Source organism: Marmota monax, unplaced genomic scaffold, assembly GCF_021218885.2.
Source record: "Marmota monax isolate L192 unplaced genomic scaffold, Marmota_monax_Labrador192_F-V1.1 WCK01_AAM20220418_F8-fsc00018, whole genome shotgun sequence".
Taxonomy (NCBI): domain Eukaryota; kingdom Metazoa; phylum Chordata; class Mammalia; order Rodentia; family Sciuridae; genus Marmota; species Marmota monax.
The window spans coordinates 5,047,194-5,060,047 of NW_026692201.1; the positions used below are offsets into that span (position 1 = coordinate 5,047,194).

General features: G+C 37.6%; 1 protein-coding gene across 8 annotated transcripts in view; it reads right to left on the minus strand.

Moving 5' to 3' along the window:
* Positions 1–10,921, minus strand: part of Bdp1 (B double prime 1, subunit of RNA polymerase III transcription initiation factor IIIB) — a 94,479-nt gene extending 83,558 nt beyond the window's left edge. For 3 of the 8 annotated variants that reach the window (XM_046427422.2, XM_046427430.2, XM_046427411.2), the window contains exons 1-5: positions 10,579–10,921; positions 7,150–7,429; positions 5,664–5,773; positions 4,142–4,201; positions 1,363–1,494 (exon numbers count right to left, since the gene is read on the minus strand). In XM_046427422.2, coding sequence (XP_046283378.1) covers positions 1,363–1,494; positions 4,142–4,201; positions 5,664–5,773; positions 7,150–7,429; positions 10,579–10,790 — 794 coding nt within the window. In that variant the 5' untranslated portion in view covers positions 10,791–10,921. Of the gene's footprint in view, positions 1–1,362; positions 1,495–4,141; positions 4,202–5,663; positions 5,774–7,149; positions 7,430–10,578 lie in introns of those variants that run through there. The other 5 variants (XM_058574215.1, XM_058574211.1, XM_058574212.1 and 2 more) reach the window with 3 other exon arrangements.
* Between the last annotated feature and the right edge of the window lie 1,933 nt (positions 10,922–12,854).

The window sequence follows — 12,854 nt, forward strand, 5'->3', positions numbered from 1 at the left end:
TTGGTACTGGGGATTGAACTCAGGGGCACTCAACCACTGAGGCACATCCCCAGCCCTATTTTGTATTTTATTTCGAGACAGGGTCTCACTGAGTTGGTTAGTGACTCACCATTGCTGAAGCTGGCTTTGAATTCACGATCCTCCTGTCTCAGCCTCCTGAGATGCTGGGATTACAAGCATGCGCCTCGGAGCATGGCTGGGCCTTTTTATTTTTTGAGACAGGGTCTCACTAAGTTACTGAGGTTGGTTCAAACTTGTGATCCTCCTGCCTTAGTTTCCAGAGTTGCTGGGATTACAAACACCATCACACCACCCAAATTTAAATGCTATAAAATTTTTTACTAAACCAAAAGTAATAATGCATGCCTATAATTTCAGCTATTTGGGAAACTGAAACAGGAAGATGCAAGTTCAGTCAGCCTCAGCAACTTAACAAAGCCCTACACAACTAAGCAAGACCCTGTTTCAAAAATAAAAAGGACTGGGAACATAGCTCAGTGGTAGATATACTGCATTCAATCCCCAGTACCAAAAACAATAAAAAATTTAAAAAGAGCTCAGTGGTAGAAGGTATCTGGGTTAAATTCCCAGTAACGGGGAGAGGGAAAAAAAAATTATTTTTATTAATTAGGCAAGAAACTTTTCATTTTTTCGTATTTACTAACTTATTAATATAGCACATCCTCTTTAAAAAGTAAACTTCAGAAAGAAAACTGAATTCTGCAATGCCAAACTGAGAAATTTAATTTTATAACTGTGAAAGTGGAGAGTAAACAAAATCTCACCTTAACAAAACTCCTAAAATGTCAAACCTGTCTCATTGTATATCCATTATTTATCATCGTATACCAGAATATGGTATTAATTAATTACATGAAAACTTGAATACTGACTTCAAGATTAAGTTAATTCTAGATAATTCTATTCTCAGTGGAGAACAGCATATAATTAGTTTAGCAGCTCAGCTCAATTACCAGTAAGGTTAGTAAAACAATGGTGTTAAGACTAATGTATGACAGAACAACAGTATCATCTCATACAAAACACATAAAAATTGCTAAAAATGAACTGGGCAGGGTGCACATGCCTATAATCCCAGCTACTGAGCAAGCTGGGGCAGGAGGATTCCGAGTTTGAGGTCAACCTGAGCAATTTAGAAGGCCCTCCTCTCAAAACAAAAGAAACAAACCAAAAAAGCTACAAGTTTTGAATTAATGTAACCCACTTTTCTGAATATAGCATTCAGGATATAAGTATAAACACTGCGGTATAAGTGATAATGACAGATTCAGAAACAGGATCCCTCTCCTTAAATAAAGCATGCTTTTTCTGGTGAAACCACAACAAATCTCTTTAACTTACCTTTCTTCATCCAAAATAATAGAACCATCCTCTGCCACTTTTACTCGAGGAACCAGCAATGGCCCATCATCTGTCTCTTCTTGCATTTCTTCATTATCTTCAACATCAAGCGTGCTCTTATTTTCCTGCCTACTAAATGTAAAGATAAGTTAATTCACATAGCTTAGAGAAGTATTTCCTGGGACAGAAGTGTGACTCAGTAGTAGCACACACGCTTAGCAGGCCCAGGGCCCTGGGTTTAATTTCCAGCAACAAAATTAAATACATTAATTGATTAATTAAAGAGAAATAAATGCTCATCTTTTCTACTTCAACACAGTATTAACGCAAACCATCCGGTTATTATGGAATTAACAATAATAATCCTTACAGTTACTTAGCACTTGGTTCCAGAACATTTAATTAACTCTTTAGTATTTTCATACTCACTTAAGCCTTAGAGAAAATAGAAAAGTTACGCTCTAGATTACACAACAGTAAGGACAGTAAGGATAGAACAAAAAGCCAAATAGGCTTTTTTTTTTTCCCTTTTTTTAGAAAGCTATGTGTATGTATATATTTTTATTAGATATTAATTTTAGCTGATACAGAAAAACATGATAATTGTACATATTAATGGGGTACCATCTACATGATGTTTCAATATGTGTATATGCAAGGTCTAAATCAGGTTAAACAAAAACATTTATCATTTCTTTATGTTGAAAAATTTCAAATCCTTCTAGGCAAGTGTGGTAGGTGGCATATGCTTATAATCCCATCTACTCAGGAGGCTCAGATAAAAGGATGAAGAGTTCAAGGCCAGCCAGGGCAACATGGCAAAACCTTATCTCAAAAAAAGAAACCTTCTTAAAGCTTTTTGAAATATACAGTACATAACTATTAGTTATCTATAGCTACCCTACTGTGCAATAGCACACCAGATTATCTTGCTTCTAACTTTTAGTTTTTCAAATAATGAATCCAAATTCCACACACTTTCCAATCTACTACACTGTTGGATATGTTTTATTGAAGTCAACATAAATTATAAACCTGTGAAGCATAAACTATTTTTAAAGCTTCAGAAATGTGCTTTAAAACATTATGCATCCTAGGCAAAATAATAAGCTTACTTAACCCTTGAAGTGATAGCTCTGAAACTGTTTTAATGTTTCTGCTAAATTTCAACAATCCTTCACTTTAATATATACAGCTACTTGGGCTGGGAGGTAGCTCAGTAGCAGAGTGCTTGGCATAACATGTGATTAGGCCTTGAGTTTGATCCCCAGCCCCACAAAAAAAAAAAAAAAAGAAAGAAAGAAAATACCAATAACTTCCTAAAAAGGTCTTTTGGTGGAATTTCTTCAGAATAAACTAACATGATAGTTTTGAATGTGAAAAGCATAGGGAGCTTGTGCTTATACAGTCTACATCTAGTGGCATCAAAACTAAACCTATTGCCAGGCATGGTGGCACACACCTGTAATCCTAGCAGCTTGGGAGGCTGAGACAGGAAGATCACTAGTTCAAAGCTAGCCTCAGCAAAAGCAAGGCGCTAAGCAACTCAGTGAGACCCTGTCTCTAAATAAAATACAAAATAGGGATGGGGATGTGGCTCAATGGTCAAGTGCCCCTGAGTTCAATCCCTGGTACAAAAAAAATTCAAACTAAACCTATTGCAGGACAGTGTATATAGCATGCTAACTTTGATGTTTAAAAGAAAAAGAAGCTAGGCTTGATCAGAGGTAGAAGAATTTTTACAATATTCACTTTTGTTCCTTTTGAGTTCTGTATCATGCAAAAATTATTTTTCTAAAACAACAATAAAAAAAAGCTTTCTTATTCTAACAGCTTTAACTTAACATCATAATACTGGTCAGTTATATGTGCATAACTGACCAGTTATATATGCATTACACAAATAGTGTGGGATTTTCAAGCTCATTTAAATAAAAGTTACTTTTATTCATAGGTGAGTCTATTTTAAAAATTCAAACAAGGCTAGTAGTGTAGTTGAGTAGCAAAGCATCTGCCCAGAACACACATGGGTTCCATCCCCTGCACCACAAAAAATAAATACAAAGATCCAGTCAAGCCAAGCGTAGGGAGGCTGAGGGAGGAGTATCACAAGTTTAAGGCCAACTTCAGCAACTTAGCAAGGTCCTAAGCAACTCAGCAAGACCCTATCTCAAAATAAAAAACAAAAAGGGCTGGAGCCAGGCACGGTGATGCACATCTATAATCCCAGCATCTCGGGAAGCGGAGGTGGAAGGATTTCGAGTTTAAGGCTAGCCTCAGCGATTTAGCAAACCCCTAAGCAACTTAGGGAGACCCTATCTCAAAATAAAAATTAAAAAAGGGCTGGGGATTTAGCCCAGAAGTAAAGTGCCCCTGGGTTCAATCATTTCTTTTTAAAAAAAATTTTCCTGGGGCTGGTGATGTGGCTCAAGCGGTAGTGCGCTCGCCTGGCATGCGTGCTGCCCGGGTTCGATCCTCAGCACCACATACAAAACAAAGATGTTGTGTCCGCCGAGAACTAAAAAATAAATATTAAAAAAAAAAAAAATTCTCTCTCTCTCTCTCCCACTCTCTCTTTAAAAAAAATTGTAAGGATTATTCAGTTTTAAAAAAAAAAAAATTTTCCTTTAGAGAACTTTCTCTATTTTTGTATTAACTGCTTATTTAATTAGAAGACTGAAAAGAAAAATCTGGACACAGACCTCAAAATCATTTCATTTTTTTGAAAAGATATTCCCATAATAGAATACATTCAAAAAAAATAAGATGGAATACTTACTCTCTTGACTGAACGGGAGTCAATGACTTTTCAGTTTTCTTTTCTTGTTCTAGTGAAGAACTATTAAACACAAATAACAATACTTTTTAATGACTGAATTTGCCTTGCCAATTCTATCTGTAAGCAAGAAGAAAATTAACTTCTATGTGTTTTTTCAAAGATATAATAAACCATAGTACTTCATTAATAATGGCACAGTTTAACAATCAATTTTTCAGTCACAGCTGGGGTTTTAGCTCAGTGTGCATTTAGTATGCTTAAATCCCTGGGTTCAATCCTCAACACAGAAAAGAGGAAAGGGAAAAGAAGGGAAAGAAAGAAAAGGGAAGGAGGGAGGAACGGAGGGAGGAAAAAAATTTTTCAGTCAAAAATTTGTAATCAAGTACAAATAATCTGTTAGGTTCATGCTCTTAGTAATTCCTGATTCCTTAATAAAGGGAGGCTCCCAATCCCGAGACATAAAAATACCTACATAGCTTGTCGTCACTGTGTGTATGTCAAGCAACTCAAAATCTAGGTTTCCAGCCCTTCCTTCAACTGGGTCAAACACCTGGTGAACCCCAAAAGGTCCTACTAAAAAATATGCTACCTCTATCAGCTAAACTATCAACAACAATGACCAGATTTATTTAGAAGACTTCTGTCCCCAACCCCAACCAAGACTTTGAAGCTTTATTCTTGGAAGATTTGCTAATCAAACTACCATTGAATTTAATCACAATGTACTGCTTAAAATCTTAGATAGCTCCTTTAGATTAGGTTATAGTACATAATAAAGAGAAATTGCAACCTTGGTTTTACTACATCCTGTTAATTAATATAACAAAGGAAACTTATTTTTCATATCATTGATAAAAAGTATCATTTGCCATCCCCAGAAAACAGTTAATTGCAATCACAGCTGGGGGTATAGCTCAGCAGTAGAGCACAAGCTTTCATACAAGCAAGGCCCTGGATTCAATCCCCACACAAGGAAAGGGGAGGGGAAGGGAAGTGTGTCTTCTTTGTCATTATTTATACATTCAAAGATTTTTCAGATTTAACTTCAACTACTTTGATTTCTTTTCTTTTGTATATCAGAAAACTTTCTTTCAGGATCTTTACTCTTATGGTTGAGATACAGATTTTTTATATAGATTTTTCCCAGCATGAGGGGAGGGGAGGGGAGGGAAGAAATAAAACAGGCAAGAGGTATGGGACTATAATCCCAGTGACTCTAAAGGCTGACACAGGAGGATATCAAGTTCAAGGCCAACGTGGGCAACTTTTCCAAGACCCTGTCTCCAAACAAAAAAAAGGGTTGGGGATGTAGCTCAGTGATGCTTAAGTGTGAAGTCGAGAGTTCAAGCTCCAGTGCTTCAAAAAGAAAAAAAGATCACTAATAGTTATCATAAATCTTCAGTCACAGTATAACATATGTGCTACAAATTTTTTCAACATGCTTTTAGAAAACAAGAAACTATACTCTAAATGTGGTACTTAAATCACTACAAAGAAACTAAAACAAATAAATTTTACTTACGTCATTGGATTATTATCTGGCAGGTAATATATGAAGTCTCTCATAGTCATTTTTGAACGATCTGGTGGCCTCTGACTTTCATTTATAGCATATTTGTTTTTCCATTGTTTCTATATATACAAACACACAGATCCACTTTTATTTTATAAATATAGAAGAATTTCAAATGTACTATAGTCAAATATATGGACCACTATTACATTCATTCCAAGAGTTTTAATATTATTCCTATTCTGATTATATCTAATTTTAGGGAAAAAATTATGAGCTGAATATTAAAAAATTGTAGCACATTACCCATAATAGTTTTTAGTTTTTAAAATCTAAAGTGATTGGGACTGGATGAAAGTTCAATGTACAAAATCCTGCTCACTGGAGCTGGGTGTAGCTTTGCAGTAGAATGCTTGCCTATCTATCATGCATGAGGCCCTGGATTCAATCTCTAGTACAGAGGGGACAAAAAAAAAAAAATGCTGACATTTGGTGGACACTTAATATTTTCAACAGAATTTTTTTTTTTAAAGATGGGGTCTCACTGTGATGCCCAGGTTGGACTCAAACTCACAATCCTCCCACCTCGGCCTTCCAAATAGCTGGGATTACAGGCATGCACCACTACACCAGCACTTACTATTTTCTAGACTTAAGTTTAAATATGTTTCACATGTATTAATTCATTTAATGTTCACAATCCTTCAATGAGGTAGATGCTATTATTGGTCCTATTTTACAGATGAGGAAATAGACATAGAAAGATCAATTAAACTGCCCAACATCACATAGCTAAGACTCAAAGCCTAAGTATCTAACTCCAGAGCCAGCATGCTTCACCACTATTACCATGTCCTTCCAGGGGAAAAAAAAAAATCAGTTTTCAAGATTATAAAGAACATGGACTCTACTATATGCATTGCACAAATATTTCCCATTTGTAACTTTCCACACAGTTAACTTAGAAAAATTACCAATTCGTATTGCTCAACCATGTTTATCTTAATTCAAATACCTTTGTCTTAACAAAAATAAATATACAGCATGTCACATGGATATCTTTATATGAAAAATCCGATTCAAGGTTTATTTTACAAATATGCCTATGTATATATGTTCTTATAAAACTTTTACTTGTTGCCCTCACTAAAAACAAAGAGGAATGATACTGGCCAAATTATATTGTACATATATAAATATATAACAAATCCCATCATTACATACAACTATAATGCACCAATAAAAAATGGAAAAAAAAATTAAAAACATAATTAAATGAAGTACATAAAAATTTTTATTAGTTGACTATGAAGTTCAACAGACTTCTCAATCATCTATTAACAAAAGGAGATGTTATTTTGGTTTTGCTACAGACGCATAAGGGATGTTATTTTGGTTTTACTACAGATGCTTATTTTTCTTCCAAATGATGCCATACTAACCTAAAAACAGAAATCTAGCAAGCACCATTGAAATTGGGATTTTCCTCCCTTACCTTCTCTTTTCTCAATTCTTCTTTTAACATTTCCCTCAGTTTCTGGGCTTTATATATTCGGTATCTATCTGAGCATGGCTGTTTCTCTTTTGTTGGAATGGGGTTTGGCTGTGGAGCATCTTGATTAACTGTAGATAAGGGATGAGACTGTGAAGGAACACTGACACTAGGCTTAACCAAACTAGAAGTACTTGATATTCGCTTTCTTCTCTGTGAAACGGTGGAGGACAATTTGCTGGATTCTTCAACATTATTTTCACCACCAATCTTCTTCTCATCACTGTTGAAATTTAAAAGAGAGAGAGAGAGAGAGAAAGAAAGAAAAGAAAAACGAACACCATGAATCTTCTTTCGTATGTCCTAGTTTTAAAACCTAGTCTGATAAAAATCCAAAACACTAAAGTCTCATTATTAAAAAAAAAGAATTAATGGGGGTCTAGGGGTACAATTCCAATTCAGTGGCAGAGAATGTGCAAGACCCTGGGTTCACACTAGCATGTCCAATGACTTAAGATTTATGCTGATTACTATAAGTTTTGTTTAAAATCTTTTTAACTTATATAAATTCTAATGAATGCTGTTAATCTTTTCAAATATTATGTACCTAAGCTCAACAAACAACATAATTATATGCTAGTTTCCTCAAAGCAAACAAAAACCTAAGTTTTTACAGAACAAACTTAATCAACCTACTTTGAATAACTGAGGGTTTTAAGACTTAACTTTTTTGTTTTATGTTTCTGTTTTATATATGATGCTGGGATGGAACCCAAGGCCTCGTGCATGGCAGACAGAGAGGTTTCTTTTCAAATACAGTCTATACATCACTTTGACATCTCCCTAAATTGGTCTAAATTATTGGCACTATATCAACATGAGATCAGTCAAAGCAAATACACAAAACTTCAAACTTATAAAATATTTGTATTGCAGTATTTGAAGACATACATTTAACCTCATTAGCCAAACCAAATTCCTTTTTTTTTTTTTTTTTTGTACCAGGGATTGAACCCAGGGGTGCTTAACCACTGAGCCACATCTCTGGTCCTTTTTATGTTTTTGAGACAGAATCTCATTAAGTTTCTTACTGCCTTGCTAAGTTGCTGAAGCTGGCCTTGAACTTGCAATCCTCCCGCCTCAGCCTCCTAAGCTGCTAGGATTACAGGTGTATGCCACTGCACCAGACTCAAACCAAATGCTATTTGGAGCAGAAATCATTTATTCTTTTTCAGGTACAACTCTACTTACACAGCAGAAATATTCAGTCACTTCAAAATATATATTAGATATGGTACAGATAAGACATAAATAATTCAAGAATGGCCTAAAAACAAATCAAATCAAGAAAAAAGAACAAGGTGAAAGTTGGATAGAATGAATAACTTCTAATATACTATAACACAGTCAGGTGATAATACAATTGTAGGGTTAATAACAAATAATTTTATATCTCAAAATAGCTAGTAGAGAGAATTTGAAATGTTCCAAAGACAAAGAAACACTTTTGAAGTGATGGATACACCAATTTCCCTGATCTGATCATTACACATTGTATACATATACTGAAACATCACACTGTACACTATAAATATGTACAATTATTATGTAACAATTAATTTTCTTAATATTAAAAAGAAAAAAGGGGCCAGGGATGTAGCTCAGTGGTAAGAGTGCTTGCCCCAGCATATGTGAGGCCCTGGTCTTGATCCCCACAACCACAAAATAAGAGAAGAAAAAAAACAAAAAACTTTTTTCATATTTTATAATTGGTTTTTATATAAAAATGCAAAATGCCTTAGCCTATGGAATAACCTTTCCAGAAAGTTTCCAGTTTAAATTCTTATCTCAGGCTGAAGAGGTAACTGGTAGCAGAGTGCCTGCCCAGTATGTTCAAGGACCTGGGTTGGATCCCCAGCACCAACCGCTGCCCACTCCCCCCAAAAATCTTATCTCAGCCCTTATAGAAATGATATATGCATCATCTGCATTTTGCCCAACTATGTTGAATGCATAATGGCAGAATATACACCTTATCAATTTTTACAACTAGCAAAAACGCCTACACACAAAAAAATGCAGTTCAAAAACAAAATATACTCCTTAATTTAAATTCTAAGAAATCAATTAAATACTCTAGAGCATGAATGTCTCAGGACTACAGTCTGAGACATATAACAATAATTTATTAAACTATTAATCATCATGCATTCCTACACTGTTAATCAAATCTCTCAAAACTTTATTAATTTAGCAGTAAGAGGTATTGTATCTCCATTTTAAGGAGAAATTTTAAATCAGATTCATGTAAAAAACTTGGAAATAACTGAGCATCAATGAACTATCAAAATAAACACCCTATAACTAGCACCAGCTTACTAGAGTAAGTTGTGCTCCCACAAAAGAAAATGTTCACCTTTTTGTCACAATATAAACAAAATTTGTACCAACTCACTGGCACTTAACAGGGCTGGTTTTTTACTATTTCCTCCTACATACAATATAAAAACAGAGACCACCTTATTAACCTGGCAGGTTTTTAATTTAATTACTTTCCACTGTCACCCTTTCTTAAAACTAAGAACTTTGGCCAGTGCCTGGGCACACCTGCAATCAGGAGGATAGCGAGTTCAAAGCCAGCCTCAGCAAAAGTGAGGCACTAGGCAACTCGGTGACACAAAACAGGGCTGGGGATGTGGCTCAGTGATCGAGTGCCGCCGAGTTCTATCCCCGGTACCAAAAAAAAAAACGAAAAAGCAAAACTAAGAACTTTTCCAGGGGAACTATTCTGGCCTGTGCTGTGCAAGTAGTTATCTCTAATCTCCAAAATAACGCCCCCAAAGAAGATAATATTATCCTTATTTAGCAGAATAAATTTTGTCTAGGAAAAGTCTACTTAAATTGTTAAATTAAGTAAAAGAGTCCTTAATCCAAATGCGGTACACGACGCTAAAGCCATGATTCTTGAGAAAGTGCACCCCTCAAACCCAAAGCAAGCAACCGAAACTTCTTTCCTTGACACAAATCAGCAGAAGCAAAACAATCTGGGAACATAGCTCAGTGGCAGAGCGCTTGCCTAGCATGTGCGAGGCCCTGAGTTCGATCACCAACACCGGCAGAAACAAAAAAGCAATACTGGCGATCTCCTTTTTAAAAATAAGTATTTAAAAAAAAAATTTTTTAAACCACTCTCCTTGCAAAAAAACTTAAAAACTACGATAATTAAATTCTCAATCCCTTTAGATTGCTATACTGGATTCCCATCACCACCAACTGGAAGACCAGGTCTCCTCGAGGACATACAGATCCTGACGAAAGGTCAGAGGGACAAACTGCAGTTTAGAGTGGGTTCATCCAGACTCTGAAAGCAAGGGAGTACTCCTCTAATAATGTTCATCTGCTCAGCTTCATTTTCCCTCTGCAAGCGCTTACCTGCTCCTAGGAGCCTTTTCTTGGGGCTCCGCTGCCCCGGAATCCACCGCGGGCACATCTGTGGGCTCCACTGGCTTCGGAGCGGACTCCGCCGTAGGCTCCGGGGGCCTGGGAGACTCCTGGCCGCGCTGGGGATTGGGAGCGGTAGAGCCCCTGGCGCTTACACCAGGCCTGACATTCGGCTTCACGCTAAGGCGTGCCCTGCGGAACATGGCGGAGCCAGGGGGCCCGGGGAGGCGGCTCCACGGCCGCGCTAAGCCCCGAGCCCCGGCCGCTGCCCGAGAGGGGGCTAGGACCTACGCCCTCCCCACAAAGCCACCCCGCGGGCGGCTACCGCAGTTTCGCGCCCCCGCCGCCGCCACCTCTCTCCCACCACCGCCTCTTCTTCATGACCCTGCCACACTAATAGCTAAGTTTCTCCCTCCTCGCTGCTCCCCCGCCCTCAGAGGGCGCCGGAACTGATCGCATCATCAGGCAGCGCAGCTGACTGACGTCAGACTCAGGGCGCCGGGAGCCATGGCAACTACCAAGAGCTTGGGTTACCTGTGAACCGGAATTTGAGAAACTAAGATGTGTGCTATTCCTTCTTCAGGCGTCCTTAGGAGTTGTTGAAAAGAGAGAGAGGAGGCCGAGTCGACTCCACAGCTCAAAGCCTTCAATTTTCCCCTCCCGGGGCTGGGAATCGAACCCAGGGCTTTCCGCTTGCTGAACTTGCAATCTACCGCTAGGCTACCCCCTCAGCCCCCTCAACGAAAGGCTTAATGGAAACTAGTAAAATAACTGGCCAATTTTATTTTTAAAGGGTCTCCAAGAGCATTTAAGCATATGAGAGCGGCGCCTGCACACCAGTATATGGGGATCCCCAGGGCTCAGAAATTCTAAATTGAAGCCCTGCGCGGTGGCTTAGTCCTGTAATCCCAGCAACTCTGAGGCAAGGCTGAGGCAACTGGATCGCAAATTGGCCGCTGGGTTCAATGCCCAATACCAAAACATAAATAAATAAAATTTAAAAATTGTTTTCCAGCTTTCAAGAAAATGAAAATTGAATAGAATATAGATTAGAAATTCTGTTGTGAAGGCGTGATTACACTTGCACCCTAGGAGAGGAACCAGGTTTCTGCTAAGCATCGTTCACTATATGCCCTTGTGTACTTGCGAATGTATTGCCCATTCAAAAATTATTGTAATCGAAACTTTGCAAGTCAGCATGAGTATTCTTAATCTATTTCAAGAGGTAGCAATACAACAATAAAATGTTCTTGGCTGGGGAAGAAATACAACAAAAAAAATTTTTTTGTTTTTGTTTTTGTTTTTGTTTTGGTACCAGGGATTGAACCTAGGCGCACTTAACCACCAGCCACATCCCCAAACCTATATTTTATTTAGAGACAAAGTATCACTGGGTTGCTTAGCCCAGTGGGGTGGCACACACCCACCAGCCCCAGCAATTCATCAAGACCCTGTCAAATAAAATATAAAAAAGGGCTGGTGATGTGGCTTAGTGGTTCAGCACCCCTGGGTTCAACGTCCCTGGTTCAACCCCTGGTGCCAAAGTGTGGTGTATATGTGTATACTCACATTCAATATCATGAAATAAATTTAAATAATAATAGAGAGTAATGAGGGGCCTTTATGGTGGCAAAATAACCAGAGATAAGGCTCACCCTGTAGGTATGAAGCAATGTTTGAACCTGTGATACAAATCCCCTGATTTATGAAAACAACAAAGGTCTGATTCCTTCTTGAAAAGAGAGGGGAATTCCATAAGAACATCCCCTGACATCAGTAACAAAGCATGAAAGAAACAAAATCCTGTACTGGCTGAAAAAAAAAAAATAGGTCATCAGAGGGAGAAAGAAAAGAAGCAAGTGCTTTTGAAAATATGAAGGCAAGGCTGAAAGTAGAGATGAACTAAGAGATTACTTTAAGAATGGGAAGAAAATGGAGGTCTGTAAGTTCTGTGGGCCCTCTCCAGTACTCTGGAGATAAAAAAACATGATCTCAGATTAATTTTTTAAAAAATTTTTTTTGTTTTTCTTGGGTTTTGTTGTTCTTTTTTTCCCCACTAAGATGCATTTAAAGAAGCTCAGTGCTTAGCCTGCTCAAGGCCCTGGGTTCAGTTGCCAGCACCAAAAAATTTTTAAAAGCCCAAAAATTGAAAAATAATACCTTGCCAGATGGACATAATGGCCCACTCTTGTAATCACAGCAACTTGGAAGGCTGAGGCAGGAGGACTGCAAGTTCCAGGTCAACCTCGGCAATTTAGTGAGGCCCT